The 21,113-nt window shown below is 38.1% G+C and overlaps 1 protein-coding gene across 2 annotated transcripts in view; it reads left to right on the plus strand.

Moving 5' to 3' along the window:
- Window positions 1-21,113, plus strand: part of PLCH1 (phospholipase C eta 1) — a 184,161-nt gene that overhangs the window by 119,362 nt on the left and 43,686 nt on the right. For both annotated transcript variants that reach the window (XM_069473063.1, XM_069473064.1), the window contains exons 6-9: window positions 425-518; window positions 2,091-2,294; window positions 12,222-12,342; window positions 15,811-15,982. In XM_069473063.1, the coding sequence (XP_069329164.1) occupies window positions 425-518; window positions 2,091-2,294; window positions 12,222-12,342; window positions 15,811-15,982 (591 nt within the window). The remainder of the gene's footprint in view (window positions 1-424; window positions 519-2,090; window positions 2,295-12,221; window positions 12,343-15,810; window positions 15,983-21,113) is intronic.

Genomic DNA, 21,113 nt, shown 5'->3' on the forward strand with positions numbered 1-21,113 from the left:
ACCCAGACGTATTCTGTTTTGGTAGGGAATCATTTTGTTTCTATGTATATTTGTGATTAGTAAACTTAAATGTTTGTGCAGGAAACATTAATTTTTGCAGATAGCTACTATCTTACAGTAAGTAGATTTTTGGCAATGGATTTGCATCGATTATTGATTTTACTTTATTGCTTTATGGAGAACATTTGTCTAATAGTTGAAAGGCTGTTTTCACTGATCAAATCTGAAAAATGCATAAGAAGATTGACATCATGATCATTCTCCAAAGATAAAGTAGCTGTGACACTAGCAACCCCAAACACTGCTCATTTAAGCACTTTGCACCATATCAAGAATGCTTTAAAAATCGGTACATGTCTTTTTAGTGTGGAGAAATATATCTTATGAAATTGCAGATTCTCTACTAATGTTCTGTTTTGCATAGATGACTAATGTGACAACAGACTATTGTCTTGACATAATAAAGAAGTTCGAAGTTTCAGAAGAAAATAAGGTGAAAAATGTTCTCGGCATAGAAGGTAAAATAATCAATGTTCTTAATTTCCTATTTCTTGATCCAATCTGTTAAGTTATTCCAGCAAAATTTTCAGGAAAATAAATCAAGTATCCATGGAATTACAGATAATTCAAATAAAATCCCTAACATACACATATTTTCTTACAAAGCAAAGGCCATGATGTTGCTGTTTCTCTTATTTTTGCAATACCCTTGAGCATTTTTCACTTCAAGTAAGTCTACTTGATACCACTATGTGTAATGGATGCAAAGAAATATTTAGACTTTTCTCAAATGGCTAATTTTTGGAAATAGCCTCATCCCAATAATTTCATGTAGGGAAATTTGCTCCTAAAATAAATAATCTATGAAACTAGTGGTATGAATATAGCTACATGTATGTATATGTACTTAAAATATGTAGGAAAATAAATTGCAGATCACCACCCAAGAAGAGGATCTCCTAGGCAGAACAGAGAGTCTTAATGAAAGACCACTGGGGAACCCAGCTGCCCCCCAGGGCATGCAAAGCCATAGTTTATCTTACCATTTTTAATGGCCTCCCATCACCCCCCCCCCCACTTCCAGAATCAATGTAGAGAAGGGGGTTTTAATACCATGTATTTGCTTCCTGGGGCAGAGGGTAATTAAAATGAAAAGGAATAATTTAAAATCTAATATCATTAAAAACCATTTTAAAAACAACCAGAGATGACAAAGAAACTTGTGCCTTATTTGTACTAAGAAATGAATCTTTTCCTTATTAGGGCCCCCAAAGATGGAATTAAGCATGATTTCTAAATCTTTCATAAAGATTGGCATGAAGAAATTCTTAAGCCTCAGAGGATATTTACAGATACAGTTTTACCAAATGATTTTCAAAGACTTGGAACCATTTACCCTAATAATTATTCTGCTTAGGTACTTGTGAGTCATTCATGTATTTATTCATATATTAATGAGGGCCTCTTCGACCCAGCCATTATGTTTTAAAAGATTATAGAAAAACTGATAGGGTTTTCTACATAATCTTTAAGCAGTATTTCAAAGTAATAAAATGTGCCAGCCATTAGCAGCATTTTTTTCCAAACCAATTTTGTTGTCAAATGATTACACCTAGAATTTAGGCAGTATTTAACTCTTAGTATGCTACCTTAACCGTGGCATTGACTATACTGTTTTCAGATCAACTTAATGACTTAATCAATTCCTGGTTAATCAGAGCACCTCTTGGCATAAATATGGCTTTAACAGAGCACTGGTCACCCATTAGGTCAGGCTGCACAAACATAGCTTGAATTTAGTAATTACTAAATGGGAGCTCCCTCCCATACCCAATCAAAATTCTTAAAAACTCAATTTATTTTTCTCTAGGGTATGTTTCAAAGGCTATTCCCCAAAGTTATATTTCAGTTTTTTGACACTTGTCTATTTGACCTCAAGCAAATCCCTCATTGCCCCAGTGTTCCCCACAAAGGCTGTGCTAAGGGTAAATAAGATAATGACTATGAATATTCTTTGATCTCTTTTGTTCCTGTCATTAAGTTCTTATGGTTTGAAAGCTATAGTATGTCACTCTCTCTTTTTTCCAAAGGCTTCACGAACTTCATGCGCAGTCCTGCTTGTGACATATTTAACCCATTGCACCATGAAGTGTACCAAGACATGGATCAGCCACTCTGCAACTACTACATTGCCTCTTCCCACAACACGTACCTGACTGGGGACCAGCTCCTTTCTCAGTCCAAAGTAGATATGTACGCACGAGTGCTACAAGAGGGCTGCCGCTGTGTGGAAGGTATGCGCGCTTTGTCTGAGCTCCAGTGTGTGTTCGTGAATGTGTCCTCTCGTCAGTCATTCAAGTCTAGTATAAATAATAGAGACCTAAAAAATGCTTTCACACTAATGAGAACTATTTTCCTGCTCATTGTAAAGTCATTCTTAACTCATAATCCTCTCTGGCTCCTTATTGTTTTACTGGCCAGTTGGGAGGGATAGAGATGTGTACTAGCACTTGGGAAGCATAACTTTAGTTGCTAAAAAATTGTGATGAAAATTAAAGTCTTCCTAGAAAAATATTTTTAATTAAATAATGCAAAAATAGTTCAGGAGAGCTATTTTTTTTTTCAGGATTCTTATGGTCTATCAATTAGCTAACACTTATTAAATTTCTAGTGGATTCCAGGTGGTGAAGATACAGATGTAAGTAAGAAATGGTTTCTGTATTCAAGGAGCTAACAGTCTAGTAGGAGGTATGGACATTAAAAAAAATTGTACAAGCTGGGCGTGGTGGCGTGCTCCTGTGGTCCCAGCTACTCAGGAGGCTGAGGTGACAGGATCACTTGAACCCAGGAGCTTCAGGCAGCAGTGAGCTACCATTGGACCTGTGAATAGCTGTTGTGCTCTAGCCTGGGCAACATGCGAGATTGTGTCTCTAACATAAATAAATACATAGTACAATGTGAGAATTCCACCAGTTGAATGATATACATGGTATAAAAGTGGTGGTATGGAGAATAAAGTGTGAGGTAAAATGTGAAGAGAAATCAGGTAGGCTGGGAAGGTAGCCTGGGGTCAATTGTAAAGGGTCTGGAGTGCTGTGCTGAGGAATTTCAACTTCAGTTTTTGTTCATGAAGGGCCAGAGAAAGGTTTTAGTATATATAGTGATATATATAGTTGTAGTATATAGATATATATGCTATATATAACATTTAGTATATATATCTATATATAGTATATAATATGTAGATATGTATAGTTTTAGTAAATATAATGATATATGTAGTGATATATTTAGTTTGTGTGGTGATATAATCAGGCTTGTAGTTTAGAAAGCTCATTTAGGCAACAGTATGAGAAGATAATTAAAAAAAAAAAATTTAGGACTATGTGTTTGTGGAGGGAGAGGGGAGGTGAAACTGGAGCCAGGAGGATGGCGGGAATGCTATCACAGTGATTCCAAGGAAGGATTATAACAGCTTGAACCAAGTGGGAAAGAGAAATGATTATAAGAATACAGTATTAAAGAGGTAAACTTAATAAGACCTGGTAAGAGAAGTCAAGGGTAAAAGGAATGAGGGGAGAGCTGGCGTGGGTGAGGATGCCACCACATGCCATAGGGAATCTGAGAGGAAGAGCATGAATGAATTCACTTTTCCATCTGCTGAGTTCATAGTGACTTTGTAACATTTAAGTGGGCATCTTTATCTGTCATTTTAATAACTTAATGGAAGGGTCCAGGCAAGATAAAGATTCCAAAATGCTGAGCTTTGTATGTGGTAGTTACAATCATGAAAGTATACAAGATCACTCACAGAGAGAAATGGAAAAGAGAAGGAGACCTGAGGACATCAATGATCCAGCATTTGGGAGGCGGGAAGAGCAGGGGAAAACGGCAAGGACAAACTAAGAAAAAGTGGTCACTTGGACCTAAGGGATGAAAGTATCAGCAAGGAATGACCGAAAATGTCACATGGAACAGAAAAGTAAAATGCAGACAGCTGGGAGGTGGTTGGTGACCTTTGCTGTGTAGTTTGGTGGCACGTTAGTGGGAAGGTGAGGGTAAACTGCTGTGGGTGTGTGACTGGGCATTTTTCTGAATCAGAAGACTTGATGATACAGTCAGGGGTGGTTTTGAGACTTGGAAGAGGGAGAAATGATGCTGGTTTGGTTTTAGATGCAATGAAGGGGACAGGAGAATTTGAAGGTGCTTATGCCTGATAACCCCTTTTTTCTGAGGAAAGTAGGCGAGAGCATCATCCACTAAGTGTAGAGTGAGTGGAGGTTGGCTAGGGGGCTTAAGATAGCAAACTTTTAAAGAAGTCATCAGAGAATGGGAAAAGAGTTGGCAAAATGAGGAAGACCCAGCTATTTCAAAAAACATTCGTTAGTGATACAAAATCTGGATACTTAGACTCCCCCTAATCCTGTCCCCAGTATTACACATGTGCTTAGATTCAAGAGTAGTGAAGATGTATTATGGAATTGATCCATGGCTCTGGATTTCTAGGTCATATAAAATGTCTTCAAGGTGCCGGTGAGAGCTCTTGTAAGTAACTGTCGGGGGGCCATGGGTCTAAGAAAGGCAGTGAACTGAATAAGGGTCTTCAAAATGAGATTAAGACACTAGAAAACTTAAAGAAATAGAAAAATGCAGAAAGTTGTCATCACACTTACAAAAAATAAGAACAGAGAGTCATCATTGCAATGAGACGTAGTTACAGGTGATGACAATATCCAGAATATGTCATGGGTGAGCATGACTGAAATAGAGTGACGTAGGGATTATTGGCATTGAGGAGGTCAATACTAAGGGATCCAGTAGATTGCCACATGGACTTTTAACTCACAAAGGATGCAGACGGGGTAGATTGGAGATTAAAACTATAAACCAGATACCTAAGTACAAAAAGAATGCTACAGAAAAGGTACTTGGAGGATGCCAGAAAGGCATGGCTGGATAGAGTGAGCTTCAAAAGAGGAGGCACTTTTTTTATGAGTGTAGAAAAACAGTTCTTCAAAAGTAGCAATAAAGGCCTAGAAAATGCCCTTCAGGTTCTGTGATTTACACAAAAGAGCCTCTGTGGAGAAAGGAAGTAGCATCCTCCAAGGTAAGCTGGTGGTTAACCAAGATAAGGAGGTTGGGGGAGAATTCCGAAAAGAGTCTGAAGTGGAAATGGAATTTATAATGGCGTGGAGATGCCTGGAGCACAGGGGAATTGCTTTTGGTGGGGGTGTGCTGTGAGTCAGCAGTGAGACAACTGGTTGTTCCAGGGGTGATGGAGAGTGCAGGCAAATGAGTAAAGCAGCAGGATTATGCGATAAGACTGGTTAACTGAAAGGGCCTTTCTTTTTCCGATAGTTTATGGCTTGAATTTTCTGCTGCAAAAGTGACAGTGATGTTGTTAAGGTCAATCAACACATTTAAAAAAATGAACAGACATTAAACACTATCTGCTTACAGAAATGGTAGGACCACTACAAAATGCGTGCTCTGGAAATTTATGTTTTAAGGCAGTGTTTCTGCAGTAGTTGCAAAGAATACATACCAACAATAGTGACTAACAGTTGAGTAGCTTAAGCAACTGAATAATGAAGATGGTTATAAAATATTAACATGAAGAAAAACCTTTCAAGGAATAAAAGGTCTTGATGTGATGTTCTGCTCTCAGCCATTATTCAGCCCTTTGTTGACTCAGTACTTAATAAGTTTTACATGTCTGATGCGCAGAGATTCCCTGGGCACACAGCCTGGTTACATTCACACTGATGGCTGCGTATCATTTTAAAGGGTGACATTTCCGTGGAGGTCAAGTTTGAAAAATGACCTTTAGTAACCTAATGAAATGATAGTCAACTCTATACAATGTTGCAATTTTGTTACTGCTGTCTTCTCTGCTCTATTTCTTTTGCCATTCAGGTCTTTCAGATACCTAAGCTTCTCTTTTTTCTGTTTATCTGTCCAAAATCAATGTCCTACTCAAGCCTAACCATGTTTCTACGATCAACACCTTATACTGAGTCAAAACTTGTAATCCTCTGGCTTTGTTTGGTGTGTTAAGAAGGAAAGTTACCTGATTAGGACAATTTATGATAAGGCACAAATGATTTTTAGTTGTAACTTTTTCAGTAGTCTTTTAATTCTAAAATGGGAGCTTTTGGAAATTATGTACAGTAGATGACATTGAATATGGGCCTTCTCTTATATCTTTTTTCTTCCTGTTTGCCAATCACCAATGTAATGGAAAGAAGCTACTTGGCCCTCCATGTCTAAAAGATGGCCCGCTCCAGATATGCACACAAACTGAGCCTATGCACAGCTATGATGTAATTTTAAAGAACATGCAATCTCCTATGTGCTCCCAAATATCTCCCTGATCAGCTTGTATCAGTAAATTCCTCCCCTACTATTTGGCTTAAAGTTCTTACTGTTAGAATAATCTGTAACTGAACAGTGAAAGTCAAACCACTATTTCTAGAAAGTTCTTTTTGAAGGGAAGAATTATATTTATCTAGAAGACTTGGTTGTCTTTGTATTTGACTTATTTCCTATTGGAAATTGTGGTTGTCACTTTGGATTTGAATGTGCTATAGGAAAGAAAAGAGGAACTACTATAATTTCAGCCCCCTTTGTGGGTCAAGTACTGGCTAAATGTTTTCCATATATTCTCATTTAATTCTTATGCTACCACCAAGGGAGATGGAATAATCTCTTAAGAGAAAACTTCAATTCGGGTGGGTAAATGGCTTAAGTTCCCTCAGCTAGGAAACTTAGAAGTTTGGATGTGAACCCAACTTGGTCTGACTCCCCAACTCCACTGTTCTCCAGGAAGCCCGTGTCCTTTTAGAGGAGCAAGCACTGAATGACATGACAGCCCTAAGAGTGATTGAATAGGGGCTATCAGATCATAGAAGGATGGCTGGAGGAAGTGAGGAGCACAGCAGAGAGAGGAGGTTGGCTTTAAAAGGAAGATAAGCTTCATTCATGATTAAGCTTACCACCTAAATTTGGTGACATGATCTTTTGTGGTCTTCTAACAATTTCTATCAGCCCTATGATTTGAAGATCTTAGTTTACATTTAAATCTTGGGCATAGAGACACCAATGCATGTACAATAATCCCCTTTTATCCATAGTTTTGCTTTCCATGGTTTCAGTTACCCATGGTCAGCCACAGTCTGAAAATATTAAATGGAAAATTCCAGAAATAAATAACTTATAAGTTTTAAATTGTGCATTCTGAGTAGTGTGATAAAATCTTTTGCTATCCTGCTCTTCTTCATCACGAGAAGGGGGAGAGTACAGTACAGTATTTTAAGAAAGAAAAAGAGACTATATTTGCATAACATTATAGTACATTATTATATAAATGTTCTATTTTACTATTGTTTATCTCTTACTGTGCCTAATTTATAACTCAAACTTTATTGTAGGTATGTATACATAGAAAAAACATGGTATTCATAAGGTTTGGTATTCTCTGAAATTTCAGGCATCCACTAGGGATCTCAAAACGTTTCCCCTCTGTATAAGGGGGGATACTGTATAGACAGTGACATTTTATCTACCTTGGGTCCAGATGAAGTTTTTTTTTTTCTTAAACAGCTGCAGTTAGAATTTAAAGAACCTGATTTATAGAATATAGCAAGTCATGGATTGAAAATTTCAGGTCCCACAGCTGTCTGAGGCAGCTTTTGCTGAGTATACCACGTACGAGATGGAGACTAATGATTCTGCACAGTTTCTTCATGCTGTTGTGACCTGAAGAATCTCTTCACTTTCAAGCTTGTATTTTAATAATGTGATGTTTTCCATCTCCATTAGTTTAGTTGCAGTAATGTCCTCAGTCAGGATATATATAATGTCTTGGGGAAGACTAATAAGTCTTTTTTCGTGAGGTGGGCTTGTCAGCAAATCAAATTGGTAACATTTTTTACATTGATTTTCAGCCTGAGTTGCTTAATAAATATGGATGTTCTATCCAGTGGATTTTCATTTTCATTATGGACCTGATGTTGCATTGCTGTTGTAATCAGCTTACAACGTTTCCTGTTATCTCTGGGGGTGCTATCAGGGTGGAACATCTTTAAGTTCCATTATGAAAAACTGTCCTGTTAGCTGCTTGGCCTTCAGAATGACCAACTCTTTGTTGGAGTTGCTTTGCTTTCTGAGGTCTCTAATGTATGACCTGATTGAAAAATGGGCCCTGGCCATTATGTACACAGGGGATCTTGATAGAGGATTTCTACCTTGCCAACATTCCTATTATGACACTAGCCTTTACAGGAAACTTCACTGCCATTCGAACCTAGCCATGAATGCCACATATTAAGATGCCACCAGCTATAAGAACCAATGGTGATATAATACCTCTTGTATTTTCCTGGGTAGAGCTGGAACCCATTCTACTAAGTGAGGTATCGCAAGAATGGAAAAATAAGCACCACATGTACTCACCATCAAATTGGTTTCACTGATCATCACCTAAGAGCACATTTAGGAATAACATTAATTGGGTGTCGGGCAGATGTGGGGAGGGGGGAGGGGATGGGTGTATACAGACATAATGAGTGTGATGCACACCATCTAGGGGATGGACACGCTTGAAGCTCTGATTTGGCAGGGGGCAAGGGCAATGTAACCTAAACTTTTGTACCCCCATAATATGCTGAAATAAATAAAAGCCACCATTTGGGAATGTTATTATCTTCATTTCACAGACAGGTGATGAAATCAGAAATAAAAAGTGAACATTAGAAGAACCTATGATCCTCAACTATGGATCTTCTGCTTATGTTGTAAATATTAGCAAAAGAGTGCCTTCTTTCATGACTGATGTAGGTTGAAGAGCTATTTTTATATGGGCATGATAAGCAAGTCCAGCATGGTATTGTCTTGTCTACTTTGCATTCTTTTGGAAAAGATAGTTCATTTATGAGGAACCCTGTAATGCCCTTTTTCCTTCAAGATGAGACTGTAAATCAGGGTAAAAAGTGTTGAAATTTTATATTATTTAAAGCATCTGTTCATTTTTTTTACCATTCTTACATCTGGAAACTTCTCTTCTGAGAAGCTTAGATGAAGCTTCTCTTCTGAGAAGACGTTGTAGATACATTTGGCCGTGTTGGCAGACCCAAAGGGATAGTATGACACTGTAGGATAGTATCCCCACTTTGGTTTACTAAATAGTGTCTTATTCTTAAATGTTGTTTCCAGTATCCCTGTGGTATTAACCTTAAGTGTTTTTTCTCCTTTTATTTTTTTCAATTTTTCCCCCTAGGGATATTTGAACAGCCAATGTTTAATGGATTAATACAGATAACTGTATTAGTCAGGGGTCTCCAGAGAAATAGACCAATAAGATATATGGAGAAAGTTTGAGATTGGTTGATTGATTTTTTTTTTTTTTTTTTTTTTAAGAAATTAGCTCCCATGATTGTGGGTGTTGGCAAGTCTGAAATCTGTAGAGCAGGCCGGCAGGCTGGAGACTCAGGTTAGACTTGATGTTACAGTCTGGAGTACAAATTTCAAAGGGGCAACAGGCTGGAACTCAACCAAGCAGGGTTTCTGTGTTGCAGTGTTGAGAATTTCTCCTTCTATAGGAAACCTCAATGTTTGCTCTTCAGGGCCTCAATGGATTGGGTGAGGTCGGCCCACATTATGGAGAGTAATCTGCTTTACTTCAAGTCTACTGATTTAAATATTAATTATATGTTAAAAAATATCTTGACAGCAACATATAGACTGGCATTTGACCAAACAACTGAGTATCATAGCCTAGCCAGGCTGACAGGAAAAATTAACCATCACAATCACATTATGATTATGGTGAACATTTTGAAAGTTTCAGAAGAATATGGAACTATCACTTCTTGAGGTAATACACAGAGCACATATATAAAGAAGGTGCTACTAAAATAGATAACAGCTGCGGTCCTGAACTGTGCGGTCCTAGTTAAAGGCAGAGTTTCAATTGGCATCCCATTAGCCAAATTCAGCCTGCAGCACTGTTTATATTTGGCCCATATTGTATTTTAAAAAATGAGGCCAGGTGCAGTGGCTCATGTCTGTAATCCTAGCACTCTGGGAGGCTGAGGCGGGAGGATCGCTCGAGGTCAGGAGTCCGAGAACAGCCTGAGCAAGAGCGAGACTCCAGCTCTACTAAAAATAGAAAGAAATGATCCGGACAGCTAAAATTATATATGTAGAAAAAAATTAGCCTGGCATGGTGGCGCATGCCTGTGGTCCCAGCTACTCAGGAGGCTGAAGCAGAAGGATTGCTTAAGCCCAGGAGTTTGAGGTTCCTGTGAGGTTGACACCATGGCACTCTAGCCTGGGCAACAGAGCGAGACTCTGTCTCAAAAAAAAAAAAAAAAAAAAAAGAATTAGTTGCCAATATTTAAAAATAGGGAAAATTCACAGCAATAAAATCTAGACTTTTTACTTTTCTCGGAAGATCTGGCAACCAGGGTTCTTATACCTACTTAGCAACGATTAACACTGAGAAGCAGTTATCTCATTTAGACACACATTTCCTGTTGGGCTGCTGCACTGATTTATGTTAACTGCTGGGCTCTTGTTGGTATTTGAGATTATGACCCCCTGCCATAAAGAAAAAAGAGATCATGTGGGCTGGCAAGGTTCTATGGAGGATTCTAGCTTAGCCTTGATTGGGATTTAGAAAAGCAAAGTGAAAAGGGAATATTTCAGTTGACCTTCAAAGAAAGAAGCAAAGAAGCATGGAGGTGGGATTGTATGTGAGGAAACTTGCCTAACTGCAAGAAGTCTGTGAGTTTGGGTATAGGAGAAAATAAAGTTGACTTCTCAGACAGAAACTAGGATATTAATTAAGGCAACACTGTATTTTTAACAATTAAACCTCAAGTTCTCTGTGCCCTAAGACAACTGACATTTATATCTTGTTTATGTGAAGACCAAAGTAGGTGTTCCTAATCAGTGAACCTTTTAAGCAGCGATTCAAGGGTCTTTCCATCTTATGGCTGTGCCATCATTAGCACATGGCTTCTAAAGTCACAGCAGAAGAGGAAAGAGGATGAATGACTATGTAAGGCAGATTTCCACTGAGTGGACCTGGAAGTGGTGCGAGTCCTTTCTACCCACATTTCATTGGCCACACCCTACTGCAAGGGAAGGCTGGGCAATGGGGTCCAGCTGTGTTCCTGGGTGAAAGAAGAAACAGTCCCTAGCACCAGGGATAGGGGTATTGAGGTTAAGCAGGCAGAAGCTGCTGTATGATGTAGGATATTTATTAATAAATATATAGCATATATTTACAGACTTCTTACTTCTACATGTTGGATGCTATGCTATGCACTGAGTAGCCTTTTGAGCAAAGGAGCAACATGGTAAAAGCAATGTTTTGAGACTTTAGCCCAGTGACAGAGTATAAAAACAAGAGAAGGCAAAATCTAAGTCGGGGAGGATGAGGAGGAGGCTGTCGTTTTTCTCCAGCTGAGAGCCAATGAGATTGGGTATATAGCAATAGTAATAGTATCTATAACAATAACAGTTACTATGTGTCATGCAGTGTTAAAAGCCACTTTACATGTATTTAATCATCACTCAAATTTATGATGTAAGTGCTATTACTCTTAATATTTTCCTTTTCTAGATGGGGAAAGCAAGGCTTCAAATGATTAAATCATTTGCCCATATTCACATAAATCTTGGCAGGACCTGAGGATTTGAACTTAGGAAGTCAATGTTATTTTATAACTACTGTAGGATTAATGAAATGAAAATACATCTAATGGAAACATGAGTTTATGTGAACAATAATGAGGACTCTGTTATTGATTTGAGAAAAACACTATGCTTACTAAAAGACCTTGGTAACCTGAAGAAGAAGAAGTAGTAGTAGTAATAGTGAAATCAGAGAAACAATCTGTTAAGAAATATCATCATCCTTGGGCATACTTGATTAGATTTAGATAACTTCTAATGACAGTTTTTGGTAAATTCTAGATTGCTTATGAATATGACATCTTTGTTAACCACACTCAAAAACAAATCATTTATTATCTTTAATTCTTCATTGTGATAAATATGCCAGAACACCCATTTCTCTGTCTCATGTTCTTATCATGATTGTAATAGGTATAATTTCAAATAATAAACTTAAATAATACATGCCTCGTATTTCCAGAAATATTAATCAGCACGAGAAACTTTGGGTTGTTGACATGAAGTTCTGTTTTTGGCAGTTGACTGTTGGGATGGCCCAGACGGAGAGCCAGTAGTACACCATGGTTATACTCTCACTTCAAAAATTCTCTTCAGAGACGTTGTGGAAACCATCAACAAGCACGCTTTCGTGAAGAATGAGTAAGTATAGCAACACCTGGGGGCCTTGCTGTACGCCTCCCACATGGAGCACTGCCTGATAGAACACGGTGACAAAACCACACACTCTTCCTGGGATGCTACATCTCCCTTCCTACTGCTCTAGTTCTCTCCTTCCTTCTCAGCAAAACACCGTGAACAAATAATATGGGCTCCATGTTAGTACTTTCCCATGCTCCACTGATTCTTGATCCCATTCTCTCTCAACTTGCTGCCTTAAAGACGTTCTTGCAAAGAGTGACTTCTGAATTTCTAAACCCAGGGTGTAGAGTGTCCATAAAGCCTGGAAACCCAGGTTGCTACATACATAATTAATAGTTTTTCGATATTACATTACAATATAGCAAAGTACTAATATCTTGCTAGATGTCCTATATATGCACCGAAGTGTGTGGTGTCCATGTTACTTAACTGCTCCTTGGCATTTGATAATGTTGAGTATTTCTTCCCCAACACTTGCATTTTTTGGCTTCCGTTTTAACAGTCTCTCCTCTGTTGCTATCATTGCTGTTCACTCTCCTTTTCTGGCCTGTGATCTTTTACTTCATTTCCTCACTTATTTAATGGTTACTATTTCCTAAGGTGTTGCCCTTTGTCTACTTTTTGGATATTTATCAAATGATATGTCTAGCGCTTTTTTCCTGAGTTCCAGACCTTTATAGAAAAATCCTCAATGAGTATTCATCTGATATCCCATAGGTGTAGGGAGCCACAACACTGAACAAAGAGATTTCTGCCTCCATAGGGCTCACACCCCAAACGTCGCGCCTCATTCTGCCAAGCTTCCTCTTGCCTCTTGCCCTGTTTCCTTTTATTTAGGGGCAGCACTATCTACCAGTGGCTTCAGCCAGAAACTGGGAGTCATTCTAGAGTCAGGCAATGCCTGTCGGTTCTACTTCCTGGATTATCCTTTGACTCTACTGCCTTCTCTTCCTTTTCATTTCCCCTTTGGTTCATCCTTCACACAGGTGCTATGGTTTTCTTTCTGAACTACAAGCATAATGTTATAATTCTTGTCTTAAAGTCCATCAAAAGCTCCCTGTAGCACACAGGCATGTCACATCTTTTGACAGCTGGCCTCTCCCTTCCCTTCCAGTGCCTTCTCCCACTGTTGCTCCACAGAGACTTTGGATTCTCCCTTTCATGACTGCCCCTCAGCTTCCCCATTGAGCTCAGCTCCTTACCAATGCTCCACGCTTGTGTATGCCGCTCTCTCTGCCTGGGACACCCTTCCCCATTATTCCACCTGCCTAATTCTTGCTTATCCTACAAGACTGTTGAAGTATTGTCCCTCTGCCAATTTACTGATACCACCAGCTGATGTAAATCTTCTTTTTCTCTGTATTCAGGACCCTGAGCATAATTCTGTCATATCATATAGCGCCCTCTTGCAATTGTTGATTTTTTTGCCTTCTTTTAAATCTGTAAGATTTGGACTCATTGAAAATATGGAGCTACATCTTATTTGTGTCTTATATATTCTTTGTTGCCTAGGAGGTACCTTCAATGTATCAGATATTCAAGAAAGGATTTTTGAATTAAAAGAAGCAAATTAAAATTATAGTTTATGTAAAATTAATTTTTTAGAAGTTATTAGTAGCCTTTAAAATTTTTAATATTTGGTCTTCTTATTAATTAACTATGAGATTAAAATTGCTGTTTTAATAAAACACTTGCTGCAAAAGCAGGGTTAGTTTATGGTGTCCTCCATGTGAAGAATCTTGAGTACTGAATTCTGGTGGGTCTTCACAATGCTGAGTTCTATCCATCTTCATTAAACTGATGAAGTAAGTTTGCCATCATTTCCCAACATATGAAGTAGGATGTTGAGAAGACTTGCTACCTTTGTACCTTGGCGGATCCTCTGGTGACTTGACAGTTTGCTTCAAGTTTAGATAAACACTTAGAAGAAAAGCACTTCAAATTAAAACAGTCAGTAAGCTTGTTTAGTATATTTTAAAAGTTTGGCTTTTTTTTTTCTTACATTTTAGTTGCATCTTTATATCAGGGTTTTTCAACCTTGACAATATTGATATTTTGGGCCAGATAATTTTTTGTATTAGAGAATTGTCTTGTGCATTTATAGGATGGGCAGCAGCATTCTTAGCTTCTACTCATTAACTAGCAGTAGTACCGCCTGAATTATGACCACAAAAAATGTCTTCAGACATTGCCAAATGTCACTTGTCGGGGGTGGGAGGAATTGCCCCCTCCCTTGTCGAGAAACACAGCTTTACACTGTGTGTCTAAACGTCATTAGACACTGAGAGGCTTTTTGTAAATGAATTGATAATTTGAATTCATTGTTAAAACTCCCTGATGTGACTGCAAGGTAACTCAGCATTGCTAGTTTGTTGTTGCTGTTGTTTTCCTCTCTCCTAACAACACTCCAGGGTAAAACCTGTGTGAAGAAACAAATAGCTAACAGATTGTAGTCAGGTTAACACGCTAACCTCAGTCACGAAGGCTCGTCTTACACATGACCTGCAGCATCAGGTTTTACTAATGAGGAGAGAATGTAATTTCAGGAGGTCATAGCCAGCTTGTGCTTGTCTGGTAATCCTGGAAAGAGAATTTTTCTCCAGATGATTTAAATATTGGTTTATATACTCTGGAAAAAATATATTGCTTATTATTTCTAAAGATATGTGATGGAAAACTAGGAAAAAAAAAATCAATAAACCTGAATTTGGTCTGAGGAAAAAACAAAGTCAACAGAGTAGTAAAATCATGTAATCAGCTCTGTCCTTTTCTGCCTTGGCCCCCAACTCCTCAGGCTGTCTTTGGGTGATTACTTTACGTGGGTCTCACATACTCTGCAGACACCTGAGTGCTGGTGTCGACTGAATGAATGCTTGACTGTTGTTTTTTTGGTTTTTTTGGACAAAGACTAGTATGTAATTCTGTAAAAGTGATTTTGAAATGCCTGACATAGGATGCTTTAAAACACAGAATTCCATTATGTGATTTTATTTTTATCGTCAATAATAATTTTCAAGCTGAGAGCTGATTATATTTTTTAGAGTAAATAACTGCATTTAATAATATTAAGTGGTCTCTTAAATGTTTCTAGAGTTATCAATGAATAAGGCAAAATTACATTATATGAGTTTGCTTTCTTTAGACTTCTCTTTTAAAATTTTTTCCTTTTTTTTTCTTTTCAAAGATATGTACCTACTCTTTTTTCTCCTGACGCCTAACGTTAGACTAAGTCATCCCATGTGAATTGGTATTTTGTTCAGCCATTATGCCTAGCAAAGTATGTTTGCTTATAGGAATTTTTTTAATGCATCTATAATCTTTCTCATTTTAAAAGCATTTTAATCGTCACCACTCTTGGAAATACTGTCACTAGGATTGTAAGAACACAATGAATGTGGAATCATTTTTTAAAAATCCCTGTGAGTTGCCTGTACCTGACACCTCTGGAATGTGTTGTTATTTTCTCAGGTTTCCGGTTATATTGTCTATTGAGAATCACTGCAGTATCCAGCAGCAAAGGAAGATCGCGCAGTACCTGAAAGGAATATTCCGAGACAAACTGGACCTGTCATCTATAGACACAGGGGAGTGCAAACAGCTTCCAAGTCCTCAAAGTTTGAAAGGCAAAATCCTAGTGAAGGTAATTACTTCAAGTAATGCAACAAGAGGCAGTAATTATCAAGTAAGCCTGCCCTCCCTTAAGTCTAAAAACTGGCTTAAAAGGAGAATGATAATACTGAGGATGAATAAATGAAGGATTGTCTAGATCTATGTATGCCTCCTAATCCAATTTACTTATAGTCATATCTTCAGAAGAAGCTTATTGTTGACTAAGCACAAATTCTGGGATTTGTTTTTATGAAGTGAGAACACCAATACTGTAAGCCAAATGTTTAACATTTTAGTCTGTAATAGTTCACATCGGAGAGAAACGTATGCATAGGAGCGTGAGGTTCACGAAAGGAGAAGGCTCCTTGTATCCATTTCTGAAAGCATTTCTTTCAGATATTTTTCTCTTATTTCAAGCTCCAATAACTGTCAAAAAAGAAGTCTTCATGGTTGATCAGTCTTGGTTACGCAAGTGAGAAGAGCTCGCTTCAAAGAGGAGCATAGGCACAGACGCTGTGCCCCACAGGACTCATGTATACATGAAGGAGCAGTAGGTGAATAGAATGACATTTCATAAACAGATTTTCTGAGGGAGGAAACTTACTACCATAAATATTATTCATGCAAAGAATAGCCAGAAAGATGGTTCCTTGAGTTTTCAGACTTTGTGGTTTTACTTATTTTCAGTAAATTTTGTGTGTTTGGACTAAAACTACCTTAGATGGCTACATTGTTTTGAGATTAAAAACCTAAAGAAAAGCAGTCGAGTATTAATATTCAAACTATGTTATATTTTTACTTAAAAGGAATGTGTACAAAAAACCAGATATCATATAGGAAGAGTAGGAAAATCAAGGAAACAATGTAATTTCATGGCAAGACTTTATTTGGGGCTCTAAGGGAGGGCCACACATAGGAACCTGTTAGTCTATCAGTTAAGTGAAAATTATAGATTCTGAATCTATCAAGGAGGTGTTGCTAGACATTTGTATGGGTAAAAGCATTTTGAATAAAAGCTCCAAATAATGCAACAGATAACATTAAGGCAAATTTGCCTAAGTCTTGCTAAAGCAAACTCCTGTGATAAAAACTGATTTCTGAGTTCGAAAGTGAAATGTCATATTTATAGCCTTATAAATGTTTCCAAGTTTCCTAAATATTCTTTATTAAGCAGTCAGGAGGTAAATGCATATTAAATCCATTTGATGGAAATCTTTTCCTTTGGACAGTGGAACTTAAGGTGGATGTTTGATGTAAAGAGTCCTTTCTGCATATCTGCACTTGGGTCCTTTGGCACAGAATGTCCCAGGGCTCATGAGTGTCAGGGTGAATCACAGGCACTCAGTGGACGGGATGGCAGCAGCGTGAGCTGCAAGTATGTCAAGGACATCTGAGATCCATTCACTAGTAGTCGTGTTCTTCAGACTTTAGGGGGAGTGCCTGCATCTATGGACCAACCAACCCCCATTTAAAGCAAAAACAAGGGAACTGATTTTCTTTCCTGTGTTTCTTCAGCATCAGAGTGATCTCTGACCCAAAAGGCAGTTGTCTGAATGGATACTTACCACTTTGGAGATTGACAAATTATTTATTATTATAGCTATTACACACATATTCTCTAACCATGTATATATGCACATTTACATATATATAAATTTCCTAAATAATGCAAGCACACCTCGTTTTATTGCACTTTATTGTGCTTCACAGATACTGTGTTTTCTTACAAATTGAAGGTTTGCGGCAACCCAACCCTGTGTCCAGCAAGTCTATTTGGCACCATTGCACATGCTCATTTCATGTCTCCAAGTCACATTTTGGCAGTTCTCACGATAGTTCAAACTTTTTTTATTATTATTATATCTGCTGTGGTGGTCTGTGATCAGTGATCTTGGATGTTACTATTGTAATTGTTTTGCGGTGCCACAATACACATCAATGTAAGATGTCAAACTTAATTGATAAATGTGTGTGTTCTGACTGCTCTGCCAACTGAATGTTTTCCCATGTCTCTCCCTCTCCTTGGGCCTCCCTGTTGCCTGAGACCAACAGTACTGAAACTAGGCCAATTAATAACCCTACGATGGCCTCTAAGTGTTCAAGTGAAGGGAAGAATCACATATCTCTCACTTTCAATCAAAAGCTGGAAACAATTAAGCGTTTGGCACATCAAAAGCCAAAATAGGCTGAAAGCTAGGCCTCGTGCACCAAACAGTTAGCTAAGTTGTGACTGCAAAGGAAAAGTTCATGCTAATGAACACATGAATGATAAGAAAGCAAAATAGCCTTATTGCTGATATGGAGAAAGTCTGAGGGGTCTGGATAGATCAAACCAGCCACAACATTCCCTTAAGCCCAGGCCTAATCCAGAGCAAAGTCCTAATACTTTTCTATGCTATGAAGGCTGAGAGAGGTAAGGAAGCTGCAGAAGAAAAGTTTGAAGCTAGCAGAGATTTAAGGAAAGAAGCCATCTCCATAACAAAGTATAAGGTGAAGCAGCAAGTGCTGATGGAGAAGCTACAGCAAGTTATCCAAAAGATCTAGCTAAGATAGTTGATGAAGGTGGCTACAATAAACAATAGATTTCAGTGTAGACAAAACAATCTTATCTTGGAAGAAGATACCATCCAGGACTTCCATAGCTAGAGAGGAGAAGTCAGTGCTTGGCATCAAAGCTTCAAAGGACAGGCTGACTCTCTTGTTAGGGGCTAATGGAACTGAGTGGCTTTAAGTTGAAGGCAGTGATCATTTACTATCCACCAAACCATAGGGCCCTTAAGAATTATGCTAGTTCTACTCTCCTGGGCTCTATAAATGGAACAACAAAGCCTGGATGACAGCATATTTTTTAATAGCATGATTTACTGGATATTTTAAGCCCACTATTGAGACTTACAGCTCAGGAAATGATTCCTTTCAAAAAATTACTACTCATTGACAGTGTACCTAGTCACCCAAGAGCTCTGATGGAGATATACAAGGAGATTAATGTTTTCATGCCTGCTATAAAATATCCATTTTGCAGCCCATGGATCAAGGAGTAATTTCAACTTTCAAGTCTTATTATTTAAGAAATACATTTTGTCAAGACCATAGCTTCCATAGGTAGTGATTCCTCTGATGGATCTGGGCAAAGTAAATTGAAAACCTTCTGGAAAGGATTCATCTTTCTAGATGCCATTAAGAGCATTCATGATTCATGGTAGGAGGTCAACATAACAACATTAACATAAATTTGGAAGAAATTGATTCCAACCATCATGGACGATTTTGAGGGGCTTAAGACGTGAGGAAGTAACTGCAAATGCAGTAGAAATAGCAAGAGAACTAGAGTTAGAAGTGGAGCCTGAAGATGTGACTTAATTGCTATAAATTCATGATTAAACTTTAACAGATGAGAAGTTGCTCCTTATGGATGAACAAACAAGGTAGTTTCTTGTGTATAATCTGCTTCTGATAAAGATGCTGTGAACATTGTTGAAATAACAGCAAAGGATTTAGAATATTACATCAATTTAATTGATAAAGCAGCAGCAGGGTTTGAGAGTATTGACACCATTTTTGTGAAAATTTCTAATATGAGTAAAATGCTGTCAAATAGCATCATGTGCCACAGAGAAATCTTTTCTGAAAGAGGCAATTGATGCAGCAAGGTTCATTGTTGTCTTATTTTAAGAAATTGCCACAGCAACCCCAGCCTTCAGCAACCACCACCCCGATCAGAGAGCAGTCATCATCACTGAGGCAAGGCCCTTTTTCAGCAAAAAGATTAAGACTCACTGAAGGCTCTGATGATTGTTACCATTTTTTAGCAATAAAATATTTTTAAATTAAGGTATGTACATTTTTTTAGATATAATGCTCTTGTACACTTAATATGCTATAGTGTAGTGTAAACATAACTTTTATGCGCACTGGGAAACCAAATAATCGTTATGACTTGCTTTATTACAGTGGTCTGGAACTGCACCCACAATGTCTTTGAGGTATACCTATAAACAAAAAGTTACTTTAGAGCAAAAATAATAACAAACTTAGTAATTTTCCATAGACTCTTATTCCTGAAAGTAACCTTAGGTATGTGGTCCAAGGTTCCTGCTTTTACAGATGTGAATCACAGAGTTGTTACCACTCTCCTGGGGCCATGCAGCCAGATAGCTGGAAGCTGAGAGGTGGCCACGGTTTTAGTATCTAGCAATATTTCCACATATTATGAATGAATTAATCTAATTTTAGAATGTAACTCATTTTTTTGTTTTGTTTTGTTTTTTGGATTTTTTTTTTGCGGTGGGGTCTCACTATGTTGCCCAGGCTAGAGTGCAGTGGCTATTCATAGGCACGATCATAGTGTACTGCAACCTCAAACTCTTGGCTTCAAGTGATGCTCCTGCCGAGAGCTGCCTCCTAGGTACAGGCATATGTCACTTCTCCAGACTTAGGGTATAACTCTGCATGAAATAGTGTGTAGATTAGAAAGGGACCCCCAGCAGAAACCTAGGTCATTTTTCATTTACATCTATACCAGACCGCAGTTAATTTGTTAAGCTACATAAGATTCTGCCTAAGTTCATTCTTTAATTTTCCTTAGTAGTAACACCGTTGATAAGAGATATTGAAAAACAATGGTCTGTTGCATTGCTTTTCTGCCTGGATAAAGTATCTTTTGAGAACCAGGAATGGTCGAAAATATGGGCCTCATGATACAGGATCTTTAAAATGAGGATGTCATGTGAATAGTCCATGAGGGTGGCTTTTTCTTTTTGTTCCCTCAACGCTTTGCCACCCTTCAGCGCAGGGAGCTACAGCTTAGTGCTGCAGCCCTCTCTGCTCCTCACCTGCACAACAGACTGACATTTCCCTTTCCATCTGGGGCCATCACAATCATCTGCATTATTTGAGGATTATTGTTCTGTATTGGATGATGTTATTTCTTATGTTTGTTTGCTCTGATCTGCTGAACATTTAAGTACTATATTAGTTTTGATGCTATTTCAAAAGAGGGACTTGCTGTCACTACATTTGAAATGTCTTGTGTATACCTTTATCTTGGTGTCTGTCACTGTGCCCCAGACAAAGCTGATACTGAGCAAATAAGTGGTGGTAAATACACAAAGGAGTTTGTATCTTGGTGCTTGTGTGTTCCTAAGTGTGTCTGGCCACCA

The sequence above is a fragment of the Eulemur rufifrons genome, chromosome 7, assembly GCF_041146395.1.
Source record: "Eulemur rufifrons isolate Redbay chromosome 7, OSU_ERuf_1, whole genome shotgun sequence".
NCBI classification, from domain to species: Eukaryota; Metazoa; Chordata; class Mammalia; order Primates; family Lemuridae; genus Eulemur; species Eulemur rufifrons.